The sequence below is a fragment of the Tremella mesenterica genome (genome assembly GCF_000271645.1).
Source record: "Tremella mesenterica DSM 1558 unplaced genomic scaffold TREMEscaffold_2, whole genome shotgun sequence".
NCBI classification, from domain to species: domain Eukaryota; kingdom Fungi; phylum Basidiomycota; class Tremellomycetes; order Tremellales; family Tremellaceae; genus Tremella; species Tremella mesenterica.
This window is the reverse complement of record NW_006711226.1, coordinates 2,639,987-2,666,407: the sequence shown is the minus strand read 5'-3', so window position 1 is coordinate 2,666,407 and position 26,421 is coordinate 2,639,987. Positions and strand designations below refer to the sequence as shown.

Sequence of the window (26,421 nt, the reverse complement as noted above, 5' to 3'; positions counted from 1 at the left end):
TTGGAAGGCGCTTGCTAACCTTGTACTTCACCATTGACCAGAGATTCTTGATAGGATTAACATCCGGAGATGAGGGAGGGTGGATAAGTGAATGGAGACCAAGTGTATCACGCTTTGCTGACTGTGTTTCGCTTTGTGGCATGGAGCGTTGTCTTCAACTACTAGGACCTGGAGAGAATCAGCGGAATTTTGTCTTGTCTCTTGTCATGAACTCACCATGCGGTCAATCTCTGCAGACAATATCTCTTCATACTCCTTCAGCTTTGGTAAGACAATCTCGGAATAGCGAGCGGCATTGAGTCCTCCAGGAGGAAGAAGAATGAGAGGGAATTTATGATTATGTGCCATAGCACCCCATACCATGATATACTTCCTCCCAGATCGAAATGTTGGTTGAAGATGTTTCAAATCAAACGCCTGTCCAACTCCTCGAGTTGTATAAGCACCCCTTGCAAGTCCCAACACCAAAGACATCTCATCTGTGAAGATAACTCGGCTCCAATCCTGTCCTACATTATCCTTTGCCCAATTGATCCGCTTTTCAATTGCTTGTGGGCGTAAGAAAGGGGTACGGCGCATGACTCGGCGGTGGAGACCATGTCTGGCCGTAATGCGGCGGATGGTGGGTTCACTAAGGTTGTATGTGGAGGCAATAGAGCCGAAGGGAACTTGGGGATGATGGGTGATATCACGGATAATTCGACAAGTAGTTCTTTCCATCTTGGAAGGGCGTCCTGGGCGTGGGCGATCGTAGGCAGTGTCATATCATTTGTATCTTTCGACTGTATATTGGACGGTAGATCGAGGCCAGCCTAGCTTGCGAGCAATCTGACCAAGTGTGAGCCCAGCTTTGTGAAAACCAATGACGGTACCATGTTTGGAAGGGGTCTGAGGGATAGTGACCATGGTGAGGAAGACGGGTGGAGAGGAAACCCTCTAGTACCCTTCTTATGCACTTTCTTGCTTCCAAATCTTGCATACACCTCCACCTCGGTCATGACTATCATTATTCAGCAATGCATGCATCAGCACATAGCATAGGGGTCATAGGAACGGGGGATGTGACAGGGGTCAAGGACAAAACCGGGTGATTGAGGTGTCTCCGATGATCGGTGTACGGAAACTTTTGACAGCGACTGTACATCCGCTCCACTTCTGGATACCCGTATAACACCATACGTACATACCAGTAGAGACAACTAGAAGGAAGATTGAAGATTGTGAAGTCGTAGGGAATATGAACAGTGGTAAGGAGATCGCAAAGTCATATGGAATGTGAACAGTGATGCGAAGGAATACAAAAGGAGACCGAAGAACATTGTAAGTTGAAAAGAAAGATTGAGCCGTCGGACACACATCAAAACCCTGGATTGTGTCTTATCAAAGATGTTGAGTCGGCAAACCAGGAAATCCAACTAAACGGTATATGTATGATGATAAGTTGACTGTAGATCGTGAACCGTAACCGTTTTACATTTTAGACCAAAGATCAAGTTGATCAATGAGAAGAAGGAGGATTGGCAAGTTTGAGCTGAATCCATTGAATATCATGGATAACCTTCTTAAATTGAGAGTAATGCTTCAGATCAGGATGATTAAGAAGTTCACCAAGTTCCTGCTCAATGTGGTGTAATACTTCAATTGTAGTTTCTTCCTCCATAGACATTCCCGTAGGCGGAGGCAAAGACTCCAAAGACAAAGACAAATGATCCAAATATTTCAATGCAAACACAGGTTCTGTAGATTCCGTAGGTTCCATAAGTTCCATAGGTTCCGGTGAAGATGGAAACAAGACAATTGCTTCACGTTTTGACAGATTGAGGGTAGGAAGCGTTGGTACCATAGGAGTCGAAGGGATTGTGTGGGTTGCAGGAACTGTGATGGCAGGAGGTCAAATATTCCCCACTCTTGCTACATTCCCAGTAGGGGAGCTCAGTTCTAATTGGCTGTCACGGCCGTCGAATAAGTTCTTTCCAATAGACCGACGGTTGACGAACCTCGGCTAACTTGGTGGTCCTAATTCGATGTCTCACCCAACCAGGAGGGCGCAGATGTCGAAAGGAGTGTAACTACGGCGAGCTTCGGCGTAGTTACTCTATCTGGGGGTTTTCTCTGATGGTGATGTATCTCGTTTTGTATAGTAGCTATCTCTATCAATCTTTCACTACTGACAACAATCAAGGATTGCTGAAGAACTTCAGCAATCTTCTCAACTAATAGTATCCACCACTCCTAGATATTCATCCAACCCATCCGCGCTTTGACACACTTCGGCCAACTTCCCCGAACCACCGAACACCTGATCCTCTAACCGCGTCTAACTTTGCCGTACCTCTGCTTCCTCCATCCCTAGTCAACCTAACTTCGCCTAACCTCGTCGTACCTCGGTTCCCTTCACCCTTAACCTGTCTAACTTCGCCTAACTTTGTCGTGGTTGGTCCTAGATGTCCTAGGATATGTGTAAACCGAAGAGGTCAAGAATTGATGGAGGTTTGATGGTCAAAGGAGGGTCGTTGTTGGTGGGATTTAGGGGTGTCACGACGTAGTTCGTGACACTCGCCCCCCCTCCTTACGGTGAACGTCCTCGTGAGCACATTGTTCATATTTGATGAGAGAAAAGAACTCAGCAGCAGTGAGTACCCTCTCCCGGCACAACACGTTGTTGCGACGGTGCAGCTTGATCGTGTAAGCATGTATAACCTCCCCTCACTTCATCAATGCCTTTCGACCGGTCCAGGGTCGGTTCGTTGGATGTGAGACACCGAGTACGAGGTTCCCCAAAAGTCATCGATGATTGTCAGCAAATCCCTAGCATTTATGGATGTGAGACACGTAGTGTGGGAACTTTTGATCGTCGTGACGATGTTTATTGTTGTTGTGACAACATGTTATGCGAGGTTATCCGCTCCCTGACGACGAGGGAGTTCAGCAATTATACTAACTACCTAGCCCTTCAGCGCTGTTCGTCTTTCTTCCCCAGTACTCTTTAAAATTGTGCTTCTACTACTTCACCCCACTAACGTATTTCTTTACCAAAACTTCTTAAACTCTTAACAGAATGGCTTCTGACCGAGACCTAAACATCGGTAAGGCCTTTGAGGGGACTCTCTGCAGTACCCGTGAGTTCTACTCTTGACCCATACCTTCCCCTTAATCGTTGACGGTAGCTGACGTTAGTCGCCCGCATGTCTGCCCCTTCTCCCCGCCAGGTTTCTTCCATTGGCCTCGGCTCCTTAGCCATCACCGATGGCTCTGCTTCCCCAGCTGCAGCTGGTACGTCTGTCGGTGTGGCGCCGACGCCATCTTCGGTTCCCGCGTCCCTTAGCCAGCATGAGGCCCAACCCGCTCGTCCTGGCCTGTCACCTACATTGGGTCGAACCACTACCGTTGTTGAGATTGGTAGCGACGAAGATGAAGATATGGGGGAAGGTGAAAGGGTGGAAGCCGACGATGAGATGGAGGGAGGTGAAGATATGCCGGAAGATGGCGGTTCTAAGGTGTCGGACACATCTTTGGTAGCAAGGATCCTGGCTATGAGTCGTATGTCCCAGCTTATACAAGTACCTATGTGTTAGCGCTGACTATCACAGCCATCCACATCGATGAAAAAGGTTCCCCCGAGATATATGTGCGTGGTCAGAACTCCAACGGCTATGTGCACGTGGCGTATTACAAGGAGCAAGCCCGAGTGAAGGCCGAGAAGGAGCAGAAACGCGGCCAAACTTCGGATACTGTTGACAACGCCCCTCCTCCTTCAGCGAAAAAGGCCAAAGGTGCTCGTCCTTCGTCTTCGACCTCTGGCCAAGCTGGATCCCCTCGAACAGCGCGGGACAAAAATACGTTGTGGAACCTGTTTGCTGCTGAGCGTGACCAATGGGAAGTGTGTAGTGTGGAGGAATCGTGTGATCGTTGCCGGTATGTCTGTTCTAAATCCTATGGTGTACCTGCTAATCAATAGACGTGAGATCGTCACTTATGGGAGGAAAAGCTGGCCCTGTCTTCGCCCGGTCAAACCTCACAACCGCGGTTCTCGATGTGCTTCTTGCACCACCGGCCCCTGTTCTTTCTTTCCTGGCAATCCTGCTCGAGGATTCCCTCCTCGCTCCACCGACCACTCTCCCCTCCCCCCTCCTATCAATTGGGGGAGTCCCTCCTCAAATCCATTCATGGTTCAGTCCACTCCGGCCACCCCGTCTCCCTCCATGCGGCGCCGCCTTCCCACCGCCAACGATGACGGCTTTCCTTCTCCCGTTCCTTTGGCGAACTTAGCCTCTTCTCGTCCTTCTCCTCCGACAGTCGGCTCATCCCGACCCCTGCTGGCCGATGAGGATATCGAACGTCTCACTTGTCCCCCGTCTCCTGCTGTCGCTGGTCCTTCTCGCCCAACACCCCGTCGCTCTCCTGGGTCTAGGCCCACTGCCACTCCTTCGGCTGGTCCGTCCCCTCCTGTCCGAAGCCGCCCCACCCCTACCACTCGCCCTTCGCAGTCTCCTGCTCCGACTTTACCCCCTGCTCATGGGACTCGTAGCCGCCAACCATCTCTTCCTCCTTCTTCCGGTCTGCCCAGTGCTCTCTCTTCCGTCAAAACCCCTTTGTCCAAGTCACCTAAAGGAAAAGGGAAAAAGAAAGCTGTATCCTTCGACCAAGAAGTAGAGGAGACAGAGGAGAGTACTCAGCAATCAGAGGAGATTCCTCCCTTAGTCCACCCCTTCATCTCTGAAGATCCTCGCGTCCCTGATGAAGAGAAACAATTTGCTACCTTCCGCTCCGCCCATTTTTGATTTGACTACTGAGCTCCAAGCCGATAGGAAAGATATGTCCGCCCTCATCGAATACAATATGAGACTCGTATCGGCCCTTAACGCTCTGTCAACTTCCATAGCGACGGTGGTGAATTCATCCGATGTTGGTCCTTCCTCTCGCACTGAGTTAGCTAGGGTGTCTCGTGAACAGTTAACCACGATGAACGATAAACAATGGCGTTGTTTGGCTACCATCTGGGAAGCGTGTCTCACCTACAAAAAAAAGACACAGGGGTCGTTACGGCAAGCCTCGACAAAGTTAGGAAAGCCCTGCATTGTCGGGTCTCAGAGTGAAAGGAGGTCTGACTACAAAGTACGGTGAAGAGAGAAGAAATGCGAAGAAGGAATGCAGGTGAGAGAGAGAATGGGAGGTACTACACCGCTGAGTTTTCCTGCCATGGTAGAGGTACATATGCTCACGAGGACGTTTGTGGCTAAAGAGGGGGCGACTGTCACGAACTACGTTGTGACAGCTCAAATATACCACCATCGGTGACCCTCCTTTGACCATCAAAACCCCTATCACGTCTTAACCTCCTCACCCTACACGTAACCTAGGACATCTGAGACCAACTACGGCGAAGTACAACGGGAGAATAATGTATACAGGGGTCTGGAGCATAAGGACGGCAAAGTGCGGCGAAGTTAGACAGAGTTAGGGGTATCTAGGGACGATGGGAGCAGAAGTACGGCAAAGTTAGACAGAGTTAGGCTAGGTAGGGACAATGGGGATCCGAAGTACGGCAAAGTTAGACGGAGTTAGGCTAAGTAGGGACAATGGGGATCCGAAGTACGGCAAAGTTAGACGGAGTCAGGGTAGGTAAGGGCAATGGGAGCAGAAGTGCAGCGATGTTAGGCGGAGTTAGTCGAAAGGGGAGGAAGTATGGCCGGGGACTCGGGGAAGTTGGACGAAGTGCGTTGAAGTACGTCAAAGCGCGAGAGGGATGGGTGAAGATCTAGGAGGAGTAGATAATATTAGCTGAGAAGATCGCTGAAGTTCTTCAGCGATCCTTGATTGTTGTCAGTAGTGAAAGATTGATAGAGATAGCTACCATACAAACGAGATACATCGCCATCAGAGAAAACCCCCCCAGATAGAGTAACTACGCCGAAGCTCGCCGTAGTTACATCCCTTTCGACGTCTGCGCCCTCCTGGTTGGGTGAGATATCGAGCTAGAACCACCAAGTTAGCCGAGGTTCGTCGACCGTCGGTCTATTGGAAAGAAGTTATTTGACGGCCGTGACAAGTTGGCTCTCTGCTGACTAACTCCACATGCAAGCCACCAGTACTACAAACTAATCCATCTCCTGCTGCAAGGGTCTACGTACCTACTTGTACGGGTGAAAAACCTCTTTTGAGCAAACCCAATGGGGAAATCTCAAAAGGAGGAAAACCCATCCCCACCTAATGCAGCCTTCCTTGACATCCATCCAACTCTGTCCAATCTTGTTGAGTCTGACATCCTTCTACACCAGGCGTTACCCTGTAACACCATGGCATATGAGGCAGAGTGTCTAGTACCTGGATGGGCGGGGAGTCATGTATTGTGGCCACCAGAGATTGCGTTCAGCTCGAACTAGACCACACTGCTCCAAATAAAAATCGGCTAAGGCTCCTGCGGATTGGTATGTTGGGACAGACCCACGGCTGAGGGCGCTGTTTCTGGCTTAGACGCCCTCCAAAAAGGCTCTGGTGGTATGCTAAGGTGGCCATGGTTGCTCTGTAGGTATCGGACATCCGTGGTTGAGACACGGGTGGTCCTGCTTCGGTTCCTGGGCCACTCGGAAAGTACCGTGGCTGGGTGTATAATGTTGTAGGGTACTGACTATATGCGGGATCAGTCGACTGACAGTCGCTCCGGTGGTAACTCCCATACCCATCAGAATGATATGTGAAACCGTCTGGGCCCAAGTATATTTGTTCCCCATGTTCAGGCAGCCGGTTGGAGTTGTTCATTGTCCTGATTCAAGTTAAACAGAGGGTGAGTTGAAAAAATAAGTGACCTCTTTCCCTCTTTCCCTCTGCAACTCCTTCTTATACTTTTCACACTAACCTGTCTAGCGGATTACCCTAATAGCAAGGATGAAAGGTTGACATGACGTATTAGAGATCCTGAAGTCTCCTTTTTCTTTTCTTTTGCCAGAAGTCAGAAGAGAAACATTCACAAGACGGATATTGCCACTTTCGACCGCCACAACCGCTCGAAAACCTGTCTATCTCGCTCTCCTTTCGACCTCCTTCTTTTCTTTACTTGTCTTGCACTGCCATGTCTTCTCATGCTTACCAACCTCTTCCCACCTCGCCACCGCCTTCGGGCCTCGTCAACGCCGAGGCCGAAGAGTTCGATCGCCTCCCCGAGACCGTGAACACCGGGGAGACCGATGAGAACGCTGTGAACGATGACGACCGTCTGACCGACCCCACCTCTTTCCGACCCCTTCGTGAATCTGTCGAATCTGAATTCGCCCGTCCCCCTCCATCATGGTGGAAACGTCTCTTACTTGTCCTTTTCGTTCTTTTCACAGGTTGGGCTGCGGTGAGGTTAGGAAGTAGTCAGAGGAAACCGAAAGTGATTTATGCTAGCCGGTATGTGAACTCTCCCATTCTTCATCACCTCTCCTCATCAAGTGTTGAAACTGCTACTTCTCTCTTATCGATTTCATGTCCGTATTAAAGATCATGATATTCGATTTCACTGTCTATTGTCTCGTTTTTCTCTTCACGTCGAAATATTTAGGGTGAAGGGGGTTGTTGAACAGTTGTCTGGTTGGGAAAAATTGATTTGCCCTTTACGAGGGAGAGGTGAGGGGAATATGAATCGCCTTCTCTTCTGATCTTTGACAGAGTTCTGGATGGGTTTCTCCGGTAATTTGAAGCAACTAAACTGACGCTCGGATGATAGATACTCTGAGGAACACAAATATCGACCAGCCGCTTCACCCGTCATTACCGAACACCTTCAGGACGGTCGGATACGATTACGAGGCGCGTCTGTAGGAGGGGTTGGAGTGAAAGAAGAGGATATACCATTGACTCCAGTTCAGAAAAAGGAAAAGGAGAGAAAACGACGTGAAGAAGCTAGGGAAGCTGCAAAGTTGAAAATGGGATTGAAGGTAAAACGGAAAAGCAACAGGGGGAGGGTTGGAGGGGAAATTTGATCAGTACCATTTCTCACTTTACGCATCGAGGACATTCTTAGGATTGGAGGAAACGAAATAACATGCTATGATGACTCTATGATACAATACTTCACATTTTCCCATGTTTCTCCCCGCTCTACTAATAGTCTCATCGCAGAGTCATCTTTGTCGATGTTAAGACGGTCATGATCTAGTTGGAGTATCACACGGATATCACCATGGATACGAACATCACAACCCGTCCCTGAGTCGTTTCGAACTTCGAGTCTCTGCAGTTCCACTACCGGCTGAACGGAGTCGACTATGACCGTCGCTAAAATCAGCTAAACCTGTGAAAAGAAAAGAGCCGCACCCACTTCCCATGCCCACTTCCACCTACATTACTCTCACCACGTCTTGCATGACCTGACGAGCTTGCATTTCGTCCGTCGAGTTTGGGAGTTTTGGCAGCGAGAGCGACTTCGGTGTAGATCTGGTCACGATGACTGTTGTATAAGGTAGTGTGATGAGCTTGTTGGGCGGTAGTTTCTTGAGTATAGGCGATCTGAGTGTCTAGAGCTCGAAGGAGGTTTTCAGCTGTTGTGCACCTTTTTATCAGCTCGGCCTGTATTTGCAAAAGTCAATGAAGATGTCTGCTGTTGTTTTTGACTATCGTTTGTGCTTTTCGAGAATTGAAACCGGTAAATACCAGATTGAATGACGATATAGAGGACGAGGTGGGAAACATGAAGCACGAGAAGTCAGAGGAGGAGGGGAGAACTGACCAATTTTGCACACTCCGTTGCATGACCAACAAATCCTCAGGTCTTATATCTCTCCCTGCGACCCAATCGATATGTAATATTTTCTCATAATGATGTATCCTCCCTCGTAGTAGTCCAGCGTAGATGACGTCAATGATAAGATCTTCTAACTCGTTTTCGGAGTCAAGTTGAAGTGCTTGAAGTATATCGGCGTAGGGTAATATCTGCGCTATCAGCTGTCGTCTGATCCGTGCTACTTGAAGCATATTAGGCAGCAAGGTGTCACTGAAGGACACGAAAAAGTAGTATGGGCATCGGGTAGTAGCTCAAAATCGAGTTACGGAGGACTTCGCAAGTGGAAAGAAGAAAGTACACCCACCCTCCGTTGACTGGCGAGGCTGACGAGTGTGAGATGACGGAGTTTGGTCGTATGTGCAGGGGAGAGAGATGTATATGACTGTGGTGAAGCTATAGGTCAGCTGAGAATCACGCTCCTGCATCTGCTATACAATACTACGTCGACAATTTCAGAGAGGAGGGAATCAACGTCGAGATGTCGAATTTAACATAAGAAGGAACATTCCCCATGACAAGTCGTACAATGATTGACGTTGTGTTCGAGTGAGAGTGTTACTACAGAGACGACCTACAAGTATATTCTTGCAGAGTTCCGTAGGCGAATAACTCTAGCAAGTTGACCGCTTTGACAGAGGATGGATCTTGCTGGCCCCATCAGTATCCGCATTCCTCAAAGTTCGAGACACACCTTGAGAGCTTGTATATTTGGTAATTCCAATAATTCCGAGAATACATATACACCGGGCTACATGTCAGTTCCAGAATATCAACATCCATCTTGAAGATATGGAGAGTAATTGGGTATTACATGGAGCGAAGCTGGCATGAGAAGTAAAGGAAAGAATCCAAGATGGACACTCACAGCGGAGGTAGCTTGTTCAACAATCTTCATGGCAGCAAGCCCATTGGCAGGTTTGGCAAGTAAGACATAAGGCTCTAAAGCAGCTGCTAGATCTGACATCTTGGCTTTTGCTTTATACCGCTGCCTCCCTCTCCGTATCTCCGTCTTCTGATTGCAAGTAGAGTGAATCGCAGAACAAGTTGCGGACAGAACACTCTGAACCTCCACTCGAGTACGGTGTGACGTGGCGATTCCCCTAAAACGTTATCACTAACTTACCTCAGTGTTGCTGGTCGAGCGGCTGGATAGCATCCTACAACATTATTATTGTGGGGTGCATAGCAGTATCCGTCCACAGGCCACAGGTTGAGAACCATCATCATGTCTCTACCAACACCCGAAATAGTGGCAGCGGACAAACTCCGAACGGAAGAGAAGCTCCTGCTAGCTCAGGCTGTTCATAAACACGGTGCCCTCGATTGGACTTTGATCTCTAAATTGATTTCTCAACATCCGTACGTGATTGGGGATGCGCAGAGAGGGGATATTTTCACTCCTGAGAAATGTGAGGAAGCTTATGTAGGGTTGATGCAGAGTATAGGGATGAATGTGTGAGTTGTACCCTCCTCCCATTTTGACTTCGTGTCATACTCAAAATTGCATCTCTTCCATGTTAAGCTCTTAGCTCCGACTGGGAGGACCAAACTGACTTAGCACCCTCCCCTGAATGACGTTTGAAATGAACGATCGTGCTGGAGTGTATCACCAAGGATCGAGTTGACGTTGACGAGGGGAGGATACTGATTCTCAGACCAGCAGAAGGCGCTCTCAAACCTCAAGGTCAGTCCCAACAGTTGCGCCCTCCCTGATTCGTGACAAACTTACACACACTCATACTCAGTCACTGTATTGCCATGTGTCTGTCTGATCCGAACTCTACAAAACGTACCAATCAATAGCTGACCCTCAGCCAAAGTCCATCTTCGTCTTGCCCAGACTTTCTACCTCGCTCGAATGCAAGAGCTCAAATCTACGATCGAATCTTATGAAGCGCGATTCACCACTCTGGTCTCAGAGATTGAAGATATCAAATCTGGCAAGATGGACAATGCCATCGTTTCTGAGCTTCGGGGGGTTCTGGAGAGAAAATATGGGAAAAGGTTATTGGATTCTTGGATACCAGCGAAAGAAGAGGTCATAGCTGCTGCCGCGGCTGGAGCTCCCTCTCGTACACCTTCACCTGACCCGAATATCACATCCAATGCGGATACACGGGAGGAAGAGGAAAAAAAGCAGTCGACCGATGTGGACAGACTCCAGGAAAAAACGGAGAAGTCACATGGAGTAGTAAACGATGAGGAGCCGATTCAGGTCAAGTCGACTGAAGCGGAACTTGATGAGGAATCTTTGGAGATTGAAGAACCGGTCGAGAACATTGAGCCGCTCGAACCCATAGAAAGACCTCCAGTCGTAACAGTGAAAGATGAGGAAGATCAAGATCAAGTAGTCTCATCTGACGAAGAATCAAATCGTTCAGAAACTCCCCTTTCTCCCGCTCCTTCCGCAACCACAGCTGACACTCCTGCTATACGACGCGGTAAACGTAAAGCTTCTCTCCCACCTTTAGACCTTCCTCGACCTAAACGAACTACTCGAAAAAGCGGTCAATCACCTATGCCGCCACCTGGATTGCCCGAAACGCCAATGGAAGTGGATCAGCCGGAAGTGGAAGAAGGCTCAAAGCGGAAAGGTAGAAAGTCGAAAAGGGATTCATTAAAAGTCGGTTCTCCTGCTTTATCGACCAGAACCAGAGAATCTTCTCCCGCCGTATCGCGTAGAGCACCTTCTGTCACTTCTGTAGTCTCTTCCGTTCAGACTGAGGAGAAACGAGGAAAGGGCGCAAAGAAGGGAAGACCAAGTCGAAGTTTGGGAATGAGAGATGAGGTGGTCAGTAAAGCTGTGAGAGAGACTGAATCCGTCGTTCCTGATTCACCTGACGATAAACCGTCCACAAGATCTGGTAGAAAGAAAGGTGAAGAGAAAGAAACGCCAGCGAAGGAGAAAGAGGAGAGAAAGACAAGACAATCAGCTAGGAGTAAGTTATTTCTAAGATTGAAATCGAAAGGAATGGTGATCTGACAGGTCCCCAAAGTCGGAGAATCCGTAGAGGGTTCAGAAACGAAAGACACGATGGTTGATTCCATAGGAGCAGAGAAGGAGACTCGTTCGAGGAAGACGAGAGGAAAGGAAAAGGAAAAGGTAAAGGATGAACCTGGAACGGAGAGTGTGGGGGAGAGAACTGCAAGTCAGTCGGAACAACCAAGTTTAGCGGAATCAGCACCGAGTGCTATCGTGGAGACTTCAGCGACTGGAAGAGTTACCAGAAGGGGTAGGAACAGTTTACCAAAGGATCAGAGGAATTTACAGAGGTTATTGTTGTCATTGTTGGAGGAGATTATGGGGCATAAATGTGCACCGGTATTTACCAATCCAGTGAGGAAGGTGAGTGACATTGTTCTTTTGATGCCCTCTGTCCTGTAGATCTACCCAGTGAATGTTCAGAAGGAGGAATGACTGCTTACAACAGTCGGATGCTTCAGACTACTACGACGTGATCAAACGACCTATGGATTTGAAAACTGTTCGAGCGAGAGTGAGAGATGGAACCATTGGGAGTATCGATGAATGCGAGCGAGACATTCTATTGATTTTTGCGTGAGTTCTCATTTCCCTCATCATCGTACTCATCATCTCTTCCCTTCAATCTCCCCATTGAATCGCTTTGTTCCTGGTTATGGCCATCACTTGAATGCACAAACACGAATGATTCCGATTTTGTCTGATAGTTCTGCGCCAGTACCACGACTGACACTCAGAAACGCACAAATGTATAACAACCGAGGAACCGAAGTCTATCAAATGGCTGAAGAGATGCTCAAGGATGTGGAGACGACGTTTGCTCATTATCGATCTATGCAACATGACCTAGAGAGGTGAAGAGAACGAGTTTTGTCATTGCCACGTGGTGAACATCACGGGATCTCGGCGAAGGAAGAAACGCCGGACGCGTCGATGACGTCTCGACTCTTCACTTGTTGACGTTGGACCTTTGTTGTTTGCGTCGTTGGGTGCTTGCCGTATGACCGTACACTACCCCAAGGCCGAAAACGTTTTCAGATGTACAGCTTTGTAAGGTATGTAGACTCTACATGCATTCCTACTACTCATCTATCATCTTTTCATCAATATCTTTCAGGACCATCATCACCTTCAGTGGATCAGTGGGGATACTACAGTGAGGTGAGTGATCGATACGTACCACGAGGCAGATCACACACTTTCCCCCTCGGTACTGGATGCATGGATCTGGTTAGGGGGTGGGGGTGAAGGTGAGAAAAGCACGTTGTTTCTCATAGTCGTATCATCGTCATCGTCGACTCGGAGTACATACATATACTGTATCACTTTCATCCATCGCCCCTCTTTATCACTTGTCACTTGTCACTCACTCGTCACTGATCCGTCTTCCCAACTCTCTCCTTCGGAGTCAGTCCTCTTATTCTTCTCCCACATTCCGCCACCTCGAGGTTCTAATACAGCATCGCCATCATCTTCGCCTTCTCATATCCCTTGTCCTCTCCTGTCCCATCCCACCCGGTCTTTCTCCAAATTTGATTCCACGACACATCAATCGCCACCCATCCATCCCATTTCCAATCCTACTCCTACCATCTCGAGTGCATCACAAAGTCTCACTCTCCTATACGTATAATACTCCAACTGAAACCTATAGACACAATTCAACCATCATGCCAATCCCTCCTCGTCCAATTCCACGTTCTCGACCAGGTCATCAAGTACCTAGGAAATCTAAACCTTCTTCGTCATTGGAATATCAAGCCGAATTAGATTTAGTCCCTCATTTCCCTCGTTCTGCCCCTGTAGGGAATCATGGTCCCAGGGTCATCCATCGATCACAGAAAGAAGCGGAGGAGATAGCTCGTAAGAAGGCGGAAGAATTGGAAATGGGGAGAAAAGGAAAGGTCGGATTGGAAGAATTGGTCGAAGGTGCTCCTAGAGGTAGAGAAAAGAAATGTGAGTTTGTTCATTCCCTCACCTCCCCTCCCCTCTTTCGTCCCTTTGAGCACTGTGATTGGCGTGTCATTGGAGCTGTATCTGAGATTGGTCCAGAGTAGAGTACTGTATGACATTGCGAGTAATTCGTACCGAATTGTCAAATGGTCATGAGAGATAAATGTATTGGAATGATAAAGTTTTCAAAAAAAGACACAACACAATGAAACGAGGTAATTATAGAGGAAAATGATATAGATGGACTTGAAAACGAAATACACATAACTGACTGTAATAGTGACAGTTGCATCTTCATTAGGATACGATTTCATTCCTAATCCTTCCATCTTATCACTTGATCCACCCAAACCACCTAATCAGAAATCATTCTTATCTTCCAATAGATGGTTATTACTTCCTCCCACACCAACATTACTACCTTCTCGTCCTACCTCACAACCGATCCTTACCTCTCAAACAGATCTGAACTCAATCCCTGCGATCCCCGGAGATGGTCAAGATGATCAAGTCACGAAAATACTGAAGGATACAGTTGAGGTCAGAGAGTTGGAAATGGATAGTGAAGAAGAAGATGATTGGGAACATGTTTCTTTCCAAGAAACAGAAATGAGTTGGAAGGAAATAGACGAGGAAGAAGAAGAAGAAGGACATGTCATCGTTTTTGGTGAAATGGAAATGGACATTCCTGAAAACCCTCAACTTGAAATAAACGATAAATTCTCAAAAGGAGATAAGGGAAAACGTGTTGAGAGAAAAGTAGGAAAAGGAATAGATAAAGTGATGAAAGAAGATAAAGAGAAAAGGATCATGACTTATGCTTCTGTCGTTGGGAAATGAACAATTGTTATTTTGATTGCTGTAGATTTTGTTATTGCTTGCTTATAGAACGTTGTAAGTGATTCAACAATAAATGTTGATGAATGTATTTGAAAGATGATCATTGTATTTTTACATACTTTACTGAAATGTGCAACAAACAATTCCTTACTCATACTGATTGACAAAGAATAACTTTCACTCAGATGATACCGTGAGAACCGGTATGATTTCCAATGGTTGAGTTATCTTGAATGAGAACAGTGACGTATGAAAAAAGATGAAAGTACAATAGGCTCTTGAATGTGGGGAAATGGTAAAGTCAAATGATGACAGAACTATTAATCACTTTCCTATTCTCCTTCTCCCTATTATCCAAAATATTACCTCCTGTAAATCTCAAAATTTGATATTCACCTTTCCCACTCAACCCTCCTAATCCAACTCGAAAGATATCCAACATCTTGGTATCTGAGGCATTTTTGTTCAAAGCGATATTCGCTCGTCGAAGGTTTTTTCGTACCCAACCGGCAGAATCGGTTTCTTCATCAGAAGCTAACAAATGAGAAGGTTTACTTCCACCCGCTAATCTGTTCGGTGAGACGTAAGACGAAGTTGAGGTTTCTCGGAGAGAAGGTGGTTCACTGTTGGAAGAAGATATTGTTGCGACACGAGTTATACGAGATGATGATGATGCAGTAGCTATATTGGAAGGTATACCTGATGATGAAGAGGCAGAACGGGAAGGTATGGAAGATATTGATATAGCCCGAATTGATTCTATTCGGGAAGCACGGGAACGGAGTGAAGGTGGAAGAGATGGAGAATTGTCAGGGAAGGGGGATGGAACGATTTCTGAAGCTCCGTTGGATATAGGTCGAGAAAAAGATAAAGATTCATGGGATTTTGTGAATGGGTGAGTACGAGATAAAGTTTTTCTTCGAGGTAAAGGAGTGGTGGATAGTTGGGAGATAGCTTGAGATCGAAGAGGTCTAGGTACAGATCTAAACTTTAGCTATCTTCTCGAAAACCTTACAGACTCTGAACCCTTTTCCCCCAAAAAGTTCACAAGAACTACCTCTTGTCTGACCAGAATGACGGGCCAAAGATGAAGTAAAGATGACGGATCAAAGATAAAGTAAAGAAGACGGATCAAAGGACGGATAGCGAAATAAACATTGTTACCCACTTGCCAGGATCAAAAAGTAACAAATTGATATCCCCCCGAGAGGTCTCTTCGTATCCTACGATAGTCCGAGAATGCCCAGAGTGCTGAGTGGTCAATTTACAATCACAATTTCTGAAGGAAACTGACTTGAAGTATGAGAGGTAATTTCGAAGATTGACGGACGACTTCTCCTCTCCCTTGACCGTTGGCTTCGGTGCGCATTAGGACATCAAATGCTGAGGTGCGATTGGGTTCTGGTCGATGAGGTGTATCTTCGTTCTATCGCTATCAATACCTCATCTATTCCACGATGCAATTTCCTTCCCCCGGCACTTCAACAATCGGAAGGTACGAAAGAGTTCAATCGCTTGCTTTCCCACTTCTCGATATCTTGAGGCTACTTGGAATGTGCAGGAAGAGAAAAGTGAAGAACTCGGGAAAATCAGGAGGTGAGGATATTTGCGTGTGGTGGATATGCAATAGATAATGAGGAGATAAGGACTGACGAAATACTGTTTGACCCATTGTTGAAGATGCCATGCTGCCCTAGACATCTTGTTCTTGTCTTTTGACTTTGGGAAGTCGTCTACTGGTCAGCTTACCAAAATCGGATGTATCTCAGCTTACAGAGTTCGCATCTGTACATCAGCCATCATTCGGGTCACGACGAGTGGTGGACGTACGGTATGCCTTTCGATGTGAACATGGCATAAAGGTCTGTTACTTAGTCTCTCCATTCACCATAGCTGTTGCATCCAGCCAGATACAGTTGGGCTCGGAAGTCCCCGTGAAGCTGAAATCAAATCCAGCGTATCAAATTCCATGAAATCGCAACCGGATTCAAACAGAAAGATGAACTTGACATCACGTCTGAGGCAGAACGAAGGATAACCATTTTGGTGATTTCCTCCGACACATGGTCGAAGATGATAGATTCCTGAGGATGTGGTGCAGTCGAGTGGAATGTGGACTCACCAGAAGTCCCTATCCATTTCCTACTTCCCAATAGCTTTCCCTTGAAGTGTTCCGCACCTTGACGATCATATCCTTCCTCCCAAGCTTCTTCAATCCATCCTTGTATCCTCCTTACCCCCGGTTCAGCTCCATTGGCCTCTTTGGAAAAGACCGGTCGGTAGGCTGGTCGAGAGATGAGTAAAGCTGAGATTGACATGAGAGCGTTTCTATATCCACAACCCCAAGCTACGAGTCAGTCATATACCCTTTAGCGGTTGTAATGACGATGACGTTCATTCCTTCAGCGGGATACCAGTTTCATCTTCTGAAAGGTCCTTCATGGTAGATCTCAGACCATCAAGAAATGCTCCAAAGATGATTAGGGAAGGTGAGAGACGTGGGATTTGAAGGGAAGAGGATCTGATGAAATGCAAGAGAAGTAGAGTGGAATGACGAGCGGAGAGATATGATAATTGACATACCCATGTCAAATCCCCAAGCACCTTTGATATGAACCGTGTCGCTGCAAAGTACCGCAGATTTTGTGTATCCCTCCGCCACCGACTTCTTGAGTAATTGGTCCAATACAGGCATCAACCCCGGTGAGAAATTCGCAGGAAGATTGTTGTCTTTAACAATGGCTTGTATGGGATCCCACCTGAAGATCAGCTCATATCAACCTCGGGTCCACTTAGAAGCTGTTCTCCCTTGTCATTAAGTAATCAAGTCAGGCATTAATCTTGGTGATCCCCCCAGTCTGAGCCAGTCCACCGACGCTCGTAGATTTTCGAGAAGGTCAAGAAGGATGAAAACGGAGCGATGAGAGACGCAAGGTCATACAAGTAAGGACGGGAGAGTGAAGAAGACCAGCTCACCATCTATCCCCTCTATGTGGTTTTTTCCCCGCCCAATCATGCCAACCACCAGGTCTTGCTGGTCCCTCCCATTCCACCTCTACGAAATCATCATCATCATCCTGTTCTCTCCTCATTTGCGTGAGATCGTAATCAGGTTCTTCGCCACCATGCGTTGTACTAGTATATGATCTACTTCTCGCCACTCCAAAATCGTCTCGCTCCATTATGTCCATCCCCTCATCTGTCTGTCAGCACATTTTCTTTTGTAAGAGGATGTTATCAACCTAGACATCCGTTGACATGAATGAACCTCTCATTGGATGATAATGATTCTAATGGATAACCGCAGACGACACAAGTGAGAGGATCCTTCGATCTGGAATCAGCTTCATAGAGCTGAGTACGAATCAGTACTTATGAGGGGAAAACGTGGCTTACATGTTATCGGCTATGGTCCTCGATACGGGGGAAGCGAGTGGAAGTACTACGGTAGGAGAAGGTGAAGGATCAAAGTGTTGATTAACATGATGTTGGAATGCACCTGGGTCGGCGTTGATCTCTTGGGTACAAACTGGACATGTGGGCATGTCGAAGGATGGGGCAAGTACCAAGTAGTTGTATACTCTTTCGATGTTCAGACTGCACAGAGTAGCGCTATAGCGGTATCGATGACGGGAAATTTCATGGACATGGATTCACTCTTTATAAGCAACAAGTTCGAGGCAACGGAGATGAGCCATCATGAGCAAGAAGGTAAGCAAGCAGTGCTGAGTGAAGAGAGCACAGCTTCAAGCTGAGAAACCCTTTACCTTAGCCGGCGACAGCACTTTCCTACCGTATTACCCGCCACACAGGATCTCCTCTTCTTCATCGTATAGCAAGCAGCCCAGATGGTGGTATAGTTGGACAGAGTGCCCTATTGATGCATACTATCACCCAAAAGCCAACGTTGCAACAGACTATTGCATCTCCATAGGTCTCTCAGATCGCGGCGATCGCGGAGCCCCACTAATGCCGTCGCCCGCACGAAATCCGGCTCTTTTTCCCGCTTCTCTCCTCCCCAGAAGCATCATTCTAAACCCCACCGTACCATCGTACACTTGTCATAGGTCCAAGTCTTTCAAAATGTCCGACACTCGTGAGCAAGCTCAGGAAACTCTCGACGATGCTCTTGGTGTGAGTCATCTTTTTTGACCATGAGTAGTGTGTCTGTAAGAACTCAAATATCTGACTCTCAGTCTTCCCTCGAATCATCTTTTTCTCCTCCACCACTTCCTCCCCCTCCCTCTACAGCCACCACTCAACCCTTCACTTCAGCTCAAGCCGCACAAGAGCAACCAACCAGTCAAGCCGAGCCAGTAGAAGGACTCGACGCATGGCCGGAAACATACGAATCATATCTCCGTGCTTGGCATGCTGAATCAGCTGTGGCTCGAGAAAAAGCAGCAGAAACCAGGGCGCGTATAGAAAAAGAACGTGCTGCGGAACTGCAAGCCATCAAGGAGAAAGAAGCGAATGAGAAGAAAGTAGAGAAAGAGAGGGAAGAGTTGAAGAGGAAAAGAGAGAAATTACTCAGAGAATTGAGCGAACCGGGTCCCAGCAAGAGGGTCAAAGGTGATGGGGGTGATGTGGGGGAGAAGGAAAAGATGAAAGAAGCTTGGGAGTTGGTTCATGATGATACTGCTGATGCTGCAAAGGTCAGTGAAATCACATCATACCCATCATCAATCTTTCCTGAACACTGCTGCTACCTATGGTCGGTGCGATGATTTCTCCACCGCTGCGGCGTTGTCATGAAAGGGTCATTGTGATCCGATGCGACGGTACTCGTACTGATGAGCAGGCCCAGCATCATGGTGTAACGGAAACAGCGGCCAGTGACCAGAACCAACTTCATGCTGAACCCCTTGAATCCCCACTTCCCCCATCGAAATCAACAGCCACATCCCGTCATTCGGCCACTTCGGGAGCATGGGAAGAACTATCACTCACACCTTCTTCCGCTGAAGATCTCTCACCGCCTCGTTCCACTTCGGACAAATCAGGAGAAGAAATGATGTCTATACCAAGAACGGCCAAGCATTCCTCTTCTCTTCCTTCAGCTCCTTCGGGCAAACCATCCGCACCAAAAGCAGGAATCCCTAAGAATGAAGGTTCAGGATATCATCCTGCACGGGAATCGGGAGAAGGAGGTCATCCATCTCAACCTCCCAGTTTGACATTAAGCATTTTCACTTCCCCATCGCATTTGTCAATCTCACGGGTACTGGCGGTGTTGGGTATCAACGTGGTGTTACCTTTCATCAATGGTGTCATGCTTGGTTTTGGGGAGATTTTCGCGAGGGAGGTGGTACGTGTGAGTAAGGTATGGTGGGGAGGGAAGAAATCTCCTGGGTCAGTCGGTAGTGTGGGTTTGAGAGGTTCAGGGGGTTTCTAGTGTGACGGGGGGTTGGAAGCTAGCGGTGGGACGTGTTGGATCACACAAGGCATGGAAAAAGACCTTGAAGCTTGGAGGCTTCAACTATCACAAATGTGATGTTTATCATTGGATGCATTCATCATTTCATACAATAGCGAGTCTGACTCTGAGTAGTGACGATCTATATCATGTTTTATCATTAGATCATAAGATGTTGGCGTATTCTATAATTTCCGGAGGTCGTACAACGTGAGAGGTAATTGTAGCGCCGGGTGTCTTGGAGTACGAGTTCCACTCGTAAGCCGATAGATTTATTTGTTTTGGACGGGGTGGAGGTGTCGAATAAACTTGCGCCGCTGGACATTCACGGGTTAAGTATGTGAGCGACTTCGAATGACGACTACCGAATATTGGAGAAAGGGGATGAAACGACCAATTGTGACCTGAGGGAATGCCAGCGCTTCCAACGAACGCTTATCGACTAATTAATTTCCCAACCAACCAATCCATCCCTTCCATCAAACCTTCACCCGTTAAAGCACTACATCCCATAATCTGCCATTCTCTTTCTCTCAAGTCTGTCAAATTGAGAGCGTCGGATACTTGAGCGGGAGTTAAACGACCCTGTGAGAGAGGTAAATCTTGTTTGTTGGCGAGGACCAGAAGGAGGGAAGTTTGTAGAGACTGGAAAATCAGTTTTCACTTCTAAAATATCCTTTTGTACGATCTTTCACGAAGACTATCCTTCGTCATTTATAGGGACTTCCGGTTCTTTGATATTTCCGACACCGCAATTTCATCGTCCATAGGTCACTTATCCATTTCACATTCCAGGACTTCTTTCGGACCTTCACTACAAGCATCTCACTGCTGGCAAAGATTTCGTGTATGAGGTCCGCGGGGGGTGGGGAGTTGGGCCTCAGAGGGTTAAGGGGGGGGGGGGGGGGGGGGGGGGGGGGGGAGGAAGGGAACGGTAAAAGTAAAACCTCACCTCATCACGTATCAACCTCTGCAATTCCGTTTTTGCCAACCCTAACCTATTCACATCACTCGAATCAATGACCAATATAATGGCCTCTGTCCCTATGAAATATTGACCCCATGAACTCCTCAAAGCTGTCTGACCACCGATATCTATTAACCCAAAACGAACACCTTTGTAATCGTGGATTTCATGGTTTGACCCCACTGTAGGAGAGAGTGATGGGACTACTGTTCCCATCGTTATTCTATATAGGATCGTGGACTATATGTCAACGCTGGTTTGAACTCATCATCGACCCCTGGACTCCTTTACTTTATTTGAGACGTCGCGATGGTTGGTATGATCTTGAACGAGACGATGATGTCAGTGGTACTGATACGTCAAGGAGGATTGATCTGATTTTGGAACACAGGAGTAGCCAATGTGCCCGAGAGTGTAGTAGCAGAGGTGAACTACCCACCTTGCCAGCATTGTCCAAACCTAGTATGAGAACCTTTGTTTCTTTCCGCATGAATAACCTAGCCCATATCGACGAGAATGTGACTACTATGATTAACTATTATCCTTGATCATCCATCATCCAGTTACTCACCTCCCATAATGTCCAAAACCTATCTCACACACCGACGTCCATCAACGACGACGCGACCTCCTCCACCTGTGATTTAAAACATGGGGGGATCATATAAAACTGTGATCCCCCAGCCAAAGTTGTGTTTTCTCCGACTTAGTCAAATAAACACAACTGTACACTCCACGTATATCACAACGTCTCCCTTTGTCAAAACTCGCACTCTGTACACACTCCTATCACGTCCTCCATTCTCCCGTCTTCTCACTTCGTACTTGTATACCTTCCCAAAACCTTTATCCAACTCGTTGACGCTCTCGTTTTGTTCGAAGAGAGTAGGAAGAAGAAACATCATGTCTTCCACAGGACCGATGGCCGTGGTAGCTCCTACGATACCTAAGAACCCTGTACGAGCTCCTGTGGTCTCACCTGAGGAAAGTGATGATGAACTGCCTTTGTCAAGGAAGGTGAATGGGGGAAGGAAGAGAGTGAACAGTAGTAGTGAAGATGAGAAACCTTTGGTGTGTATCTGCTGCAACTTCTTTTCCCGGTGCACTTCATCCATTAGGGTATTCGTGTTTACCCATACCGTTACGCACTCGTTCGCCATTTTATGCTTCGTAGTTGGAAGTGAAAAGAACCCAAGCTGAAGCCACAGGCAAAGAAATCCAGACCATCCTCAGCAAAACGACCCGTATTCAGTGAAGAAGAAAGTACTCCTGGGCCCTCTGTCAAGAATGAAGGTCCCACTGTATGTGTCTGTCCCTCAACTGTTTATCACTGTATGCTAAGCGATAGACACAAATTAACGAAAAACGCCCTCGAGCTTCCACTTCGACTGCCAAATACGCAGAATCAGACTCTTCCCTCTCCGAGGACTCTGAAATTTCTGAAGATGAGAAACCTCTGGCGAAGAAACGACCTTCGATGAATGGTAAAACTAAAAAGGCTACAGTGCCATCGGAAGCTTCAGAAGACGAGAAACCTTTAGCGAAAAAACGCCCTTCAATGAATGGTAAAACTAAAAAAGCCCCTGTGGAGTCAGAAGAATCAGAAGACGAGAAACCTTTAGCGAAGAAGAAAGCGGCTCCGAGGAAGAGTGCTACCCCTGCGAAGACGAAGGCGAAGGTCAAGCAGGAGTCGAGCAGTGAGGATGAGAAACCTTTGGCGAAGAAGGGAAAATCTTCAGCGGCGAATGGTAAGGGAAAAGGGAAGGAAGAGACTGAAATTAAGAAGGAAAGGGCCAAGAAAATAAAAGAGTGAGTCGAATCTATACCATGTCCAAAACACATCTCGCATAATCCGTGGGTCTCAGTAAGCGTACAGTCAGCCTTTGACAGTTTTGGCATTCTGTACACTTTTGGGATCTATTATAGGTTAAAGGCCCATTGAGGTATGTGTCCACGCATCGAGCTGACAAACAAGGGAAGAAGAAGAAGACAAATATAAATGGTGGGAAGAACAAGAAGCCAACAACGATGGTTCTGTCAAATGGACAACTCTGGAGCATAACGGTATCCTGTTTCCACCTCCTTATATCCCTCTGCCGAAAGGTGTCAAAATGAAGTACGACGGTGAGCTCTCATCTCCAATCTTCATGTTTGGAATAGTCGTGTTGATATGACTCAGGCGTATCGTTGACGTTGCCACCGGAATCGGAAGAAGTGGCAGGATTCTTCGCCGCAATGTTGGAAACGGACCATGCGCAGGATGAAAAGTTCAAGGAGAATTTCTTCAGGGATTTTCAGGCGGTCTTGGATGAACATCCCCCTGTGAGTTTCTCTCGACTTCTCACAACCTTTTCCATCTCAAGTTATGCATCAGTGGTCACTGCCGTAATTGCATGGAATAGGATGGTAGAGTCTGGCAGCAGGGAATGATGGCCATGCCACTTGTCTTATATGCCAAAGTGATTTAATCATCTGACGTTCGTAGAAAGAAGGCGTCAAAGTCAAGTCTTTAGAAAAATGCGATTTCAGACCCATGTTTGAGCATTTCGAGAAAGAAAAGGAAAAGAAGAAGTCAATGACCAAGGAGGAAAAGAAGAAGTGAGTTTCTGTGCTCATTATCCTAGTCGCAATCTCGGCTATCAGCGGCTTAACTAGTTTCCTCGCTCATCAAACAGAATAAAAGAAGATAAGGATAAGCTTGAAGCACCTTATCTTTATGCCACCATTGACGGTCGAAAGGAGAAGTTAGGAAACTTCCGAGCTGAACCTCCTGGCTTGTTCAGAGGGCGTGGTGAACATCCGAAGAAGGGAACTCTGAAGGTTGGTTGACAATTCCTTTCCTTGTCGAACACTTTCACCGGATATATTGACAAATCCACGGTAAGGATGTGTGCATTCCCAGATTGGATGATGTTCTTGCGTCATGAAAATAAGTGCTGATCATCGTAGTTACGTCTACGTCCAGAAGATATCATCCTCAATATAGGAGAAAACGCACCTGTACCCGTACCCAACATCCCAGGCACCTGGAAAGATGTGAGCATCCCACATTCCGAGTGGTATCAGATATTGACCAACTTAGCTACAACATGACAATACGGTTACGTGGCTTGCGCATTGGAAAGAAAATGTCAATGGACAGAGCAAGTATGTTTTCTTGTCAGCTGGTAGTTCGTGGAAAGGACAAAGTGATAGGTCTAAGTTTGAAAAGGCCAGAGAGCTCATTGTGAGTTTTCTCAACGCTCTTCACAATGTCCTTCAGTTATGCCATGCACCACTCTCGTATATATCTGTGTATCACACAGCGTCAACTATATAGTGGTCTGTGCGCGAATGTGGAGACCATCATTTTCCTGCTACCGACCCATTCCATAATTCTTCCAACTCTTGACATATTTTGACGAACAGAAACACGTCGATCGCATTCGCAAAGACTACACTGAAGATCTCAAGTCGAAAATCATGGCAGATCGTCAAAGAGCGACCGCTCTGTACTTCATCGATCGGCTGGCCCTTCGTGCAGGCAATGAGAAAGGGGAAGATGAAGCAGACACTGTCGGTTGCTGTTCGTTACGATACGAACACGTCACTCTTGAACCTCCCAACAAAGTCATCTTTGATTTCCTCGGTAAAGACTCAATGAGGTTTCATCAGGAGGTCGAGGTGGATGCTCAAGTGTTTAAGAATATCAGGATTTTCAAAGCGGAACCTAAAGGAAAGGGAGATGATTTGTTCGATCGTCTGACGGTGAGTCCTTGGTGCTTTACCTCTTTCCTATCATCACGGTATCCATTGTCTGACTTTGCCTTCCTCGTGCGCTTCCTTGACGTATCTGTCCTTGCGGCTGAGGGTATCAATACGATTCTGGTCATCATGAGCGAGACGACGGGATTCATAGGCATAGTTCATGACACGTGAACTGATCTCAGACCACCGGCTTGAACCAGTACCTCAATGGACAAATGAAAGGTTTGACAGCCAAAGTTTTCCGTACTTACAATGCCTCATGGACGTTTCAACAACAACTCAAACATACGCCTAAAGACGGTACAGTGGCGGAGAAGATCGCAGCGTACAATACTGCCAATCGTGATGTTGCTATTTTGTGTAACCATCAGAAAACCGTCAGCAAAGGATTCGCGGAGAGTTTCGCGAAGATGGGAGACAAAGTGTGTTTTTGTTGCTTTCGCCCCCCTCATTTCATTTGCCATAATTTTCGACTCTGCATCAGCTTTCCTACTTGCCTTGCTGTTCTCCACATCTCTTGCTTAGGTATCTTAAAAAGTTTAATAATGATATCAATGATGCTCTCCGGTGTCAAAGGTCCCATATGTGATTGGAAGACAGCGCTGAGCCTCAGGTCCGCGCTTTAAAGTACCAGCGTATGAAATTACGATACCAACTGTTCACTCTAGATCCCAAGATGAAGAAAAAACGACTCGATTTGGCGCAAGACGAATCCGATGTTGATGATGAGTTTATCGAGCGTCATGAGGCGGAATTACTTGAGAAAGCTTTAGAGGCGGCGAAGAAAAAGTGGGAAAAGGAAAATGTCAAGTTGGAAGAAGAGAAAGAGGCGAAGAAGCCGAAAAGTGAATTGGATGAGAGGTTGAAGGAGATTAAGGGGGAATTCAAGGAGTTGACCAAGGAAAGGAAGACGAAGAAGGTTGAGCCGAGGAGGGGCAGTGAGTTGGCTTCTCTTCCCTCTCCCCCAATTCGCCTTTTGATTGATCAAACTCCCACCCACATTGTTTGCCACCCTTTACTCATTCGTACTCATTGCCTGATTTCGGTGTGGTGTGGCATGGACCCCCTCCCCCCCCCCTCGCTCATGTGGCGTAGTGTAAGAAGAGCCTGTCCATGCTGATGTCAGTGACGGAACAGAAATTACTTGATGCCATCACGAGGATGGACGAGAGAATAGCGACTGCCAAGATCCAAATGGGTGACAGAGATAAACTCAAGGATGTAGCTTTGTCAACGTCTAAGATCAATTACATTGTGAGTGATCATTTCTTGCCCTGCGCCCCTCCTTCCAATGTTTGTTGGAGGTTCTGTATCTAGTTACAACGACGGGCGATGATCTCTGCCTTCTTGGAAGTACTGGGCGTGGCTTATATACAGGATCCACGACTGACTGTCGCTTGGGCTAAAAAGTACGATGTGCCCCTGGAAAAGTTGTTCCAGAAGGCTCTGTGCGTCGTTTTTCTTCCTCTTCTCTTTCTTCCTCATCTGTCCTTTTTTCGCGGCTAGTCGACTGAACACAACATCAGCTCCTATATACGTGCACGGCCGCATACATTCGGCATTTCGCACTTGTAGCTGACAAACAGACGAGAAAAGTTTCCTTGGGCAGAAGCGGAAGCCGATGCCGATTGGGTCTTCTAGTCTCCACTGTCATCACGCTGAGGGAAGGCGTAAATGGTACTGGCGGACAGGCCCACATAGCGTACATATTTATATGTACATGACCTCATGTTGTCATGCATTTTTTCATTACA

General features: G+C 47.1%; 9 protein-coding genes across 9 annotated transcripts; 5 read left to right on the top strand and 4 right to left on the bottom strand.

Annotated features, from left to right (window-relative positions):
* Window positions 1-309: 309 nt before the first annotated feature.
* TREMEDRAFT_23848 (uncharacterized protein) lies at window positions 310-645 on the bottom strand (the record flags this gene model as incomplete). The annotated part of the gene is made up of 2 exons (XM_007002206.1): window positions 310-417; window positions 466-645. Coding segments are annotated over 2 exons (288 nt in total), but the record flags the coding sequence as incomplete, so codon positions are not given.
* A 2,413-nt stretch (window positions 646-3,058) lies between these two features.
* On the top strand, window positions 3,059-5,124 carry TREMEDRAFT_60699 (uncharacterized protein; the record flags this gene model as incomplete). The annotated part of the gene is made up of 5 exons (XM_007002848.1): window positions 3,059-3,119; window positions 3,178-3,540; window positions 3,591-3,915; window positions 3,959-4,434; window positions 4,802-5,124. 5 exons carry the CDS (start codon window positions 3,059-3,061, stop codon window positions 5,122-5,124), a joined length of 1,548 nt encoding a protein of 515 aa, XP_007002910.1.
* A 1,945-nt stretch (window positions 5,125-7,069) lies between these two features.
* Window positions 7,070-7,902, top strand: TREMEDRAFT_60698 (uncharacterized protein; the record flags this gene model as incomplete). The annotated part of the gene is made up of 3 exons (XM_007002847.1): window positions 7,070-7,389; window positions 7,706-7,841; window positions 7,879-7,902. The coding sequence occupies 3 exons, from the start codon at window positions 7,070-7,072 to the stop codon at window positions 7,900-7,902; spliced, it is 480 nt and encodes a 159-aa protein (XP_007002909.1).
* A 495-nt stretch (window positions 7,903-8,397) lies between these two features.
* On the bottom strand, window positions 8,398-9,725 carry TREMEDRAFT_22874 (uncharacterized protein; the record flags this gene model as incomplete). The annotated part of the gene is made up of 6 exons (XM_007002197.1): window positions 8,398-8,530; window positions 8,708-8,910; window positions 9,066-9,154; window positions 9,337-9,409; window positions 9,453-9,509; window positions 9,627-9,725. Coding segments are annotated over 6 exons (654 nt in total), but the record flags the coding sequence as incomplete, so codon positions are not given.
* Window positions 9,726-9,986: 261 nt separating this feature from the next.
* On the top strand, window positions 9,987-14,537 carry TREMEDRAFT_60696 (uncharacterized protein; the record flags this gene model as incomplete). The annotated part of the gene is made up of 10 exons (XM_007002846.1): window positions 9,987-10,216; window positions 10,417-10,445; window positions 10,576-11,700; window positions 11,773-12,107; window positions 12,193-12,320; window positions 12,482-12,598; window positions 12,766-12,799; window positions 12,880-12,905; window positions 13,399-13,700; window positions 13,978-14,537. 10 exons carry the CDS (start codon window positions 9,987-9,989, stop codon window positions 14,535-14,537), a joined length of 2,886 nt encoding a protein of 961 aa, XP_007002908.1.
* A 301-nt stretch (window positions 14,538-14,838) lies between these two features.
* On the bottom strand, window positions 14,839-18,082 carry TREMEDRAFT_67959 (uncharacterized protein; the record flags this gene model as incomplete). The annotated part of the gene is made up of 10 exons (XM_007002973.1): window positions 14,839-15,520; window positions 15,706-15,788; window positions 15,832-15,963; window positions 16,191-16,230; window positions 16,368-16,401; window positions 16,660-16,884; window positions 17,121-17,296; window positions 17,514-17,736; window positions 17,780-17,871; window positions 17,934-18,082. 10 exons carry the CDS (start codon window positions 18,080-18,082, stop codon window positions 14,839-14,841), a joined length of 1,836 nt encoding a protein of 611 aa, XP_007003035.1.
* A 538-nt stretch (window positions 18,083-18,620) lies between these two features.
* TREMEDRAFT_60694 (uncharacterized protein) lies at window positions 18,621-19,932 on the top strand (the record flags this gene model as incomplete). Its single annotated transcript, XM_007002845.1, has 3 exons — window positions 18,621-18,671; window positions 18,734-19,192; window positions 19,339-19,932. 3 exons carry the CDS (start codon window positions 18,621-18,623, stop codon window positions 19,930-19,932), a joined length of 1,104 nt encoding a protein of 367 aa, XP_007002907.1.
* A 456-nt stretch (window positions 19,933-20,388) lies between these two features.
* On the bottom strand, window positions 20,389-21,498 carry TREMEDRAFT_60693 (uncharacterized protein; the record flags this gene model as incomplete). Its single annotated transcript, XM_007002844.1, has 4 exons — window positions 20,389-20,598; window positions 20,906-21,160; window positions 21,360-21,442; window positions 21,492-21,498. 4 exons carry the CDS (start codon window positions 21,496-21,498, stop codon window positions 20,389-20,391), a joined length of 555 nt encoding a protein of 184 aa, XP_007002906.1.
* Window positions 21,499-21,841: 343 nt separating this feature from the next.
* Window positions 21,842-26,420, top strand: TREMEDRAFT_43061 (uncharacterized protein; the record flags this gene model as incomplete). Its single annotated transcript, XM_007002528.1, has 15 exons — window positions 21,842-21,991; window positions 22,129-22,213; window positions 22,324-22,729; window positions 22,896-23,044; window positions 23,100-23,242; window positions 23,406-23,518; window positions 23,596-23,740; window positions 23,870-23,956; window positions 24,003-24,146; window positions 24,329-24,667; window positions 24,850-25,089; window positions 25,281-25,605; window positions 25,794-25,921; window positions 26,045-26,115; window positions 26,254-26,420. 15 exons carry the CDS (start codon window positions 21,842-21,844, stop codon window positions 26,306-26,308), a joined length of 2,580 nt encoding a protein of 859 aa, XP_007002590.1. The 3' UTR covers window positions 26,309-26,420.
* Window position 26,421: the final 1 nt, after the last annotated feature.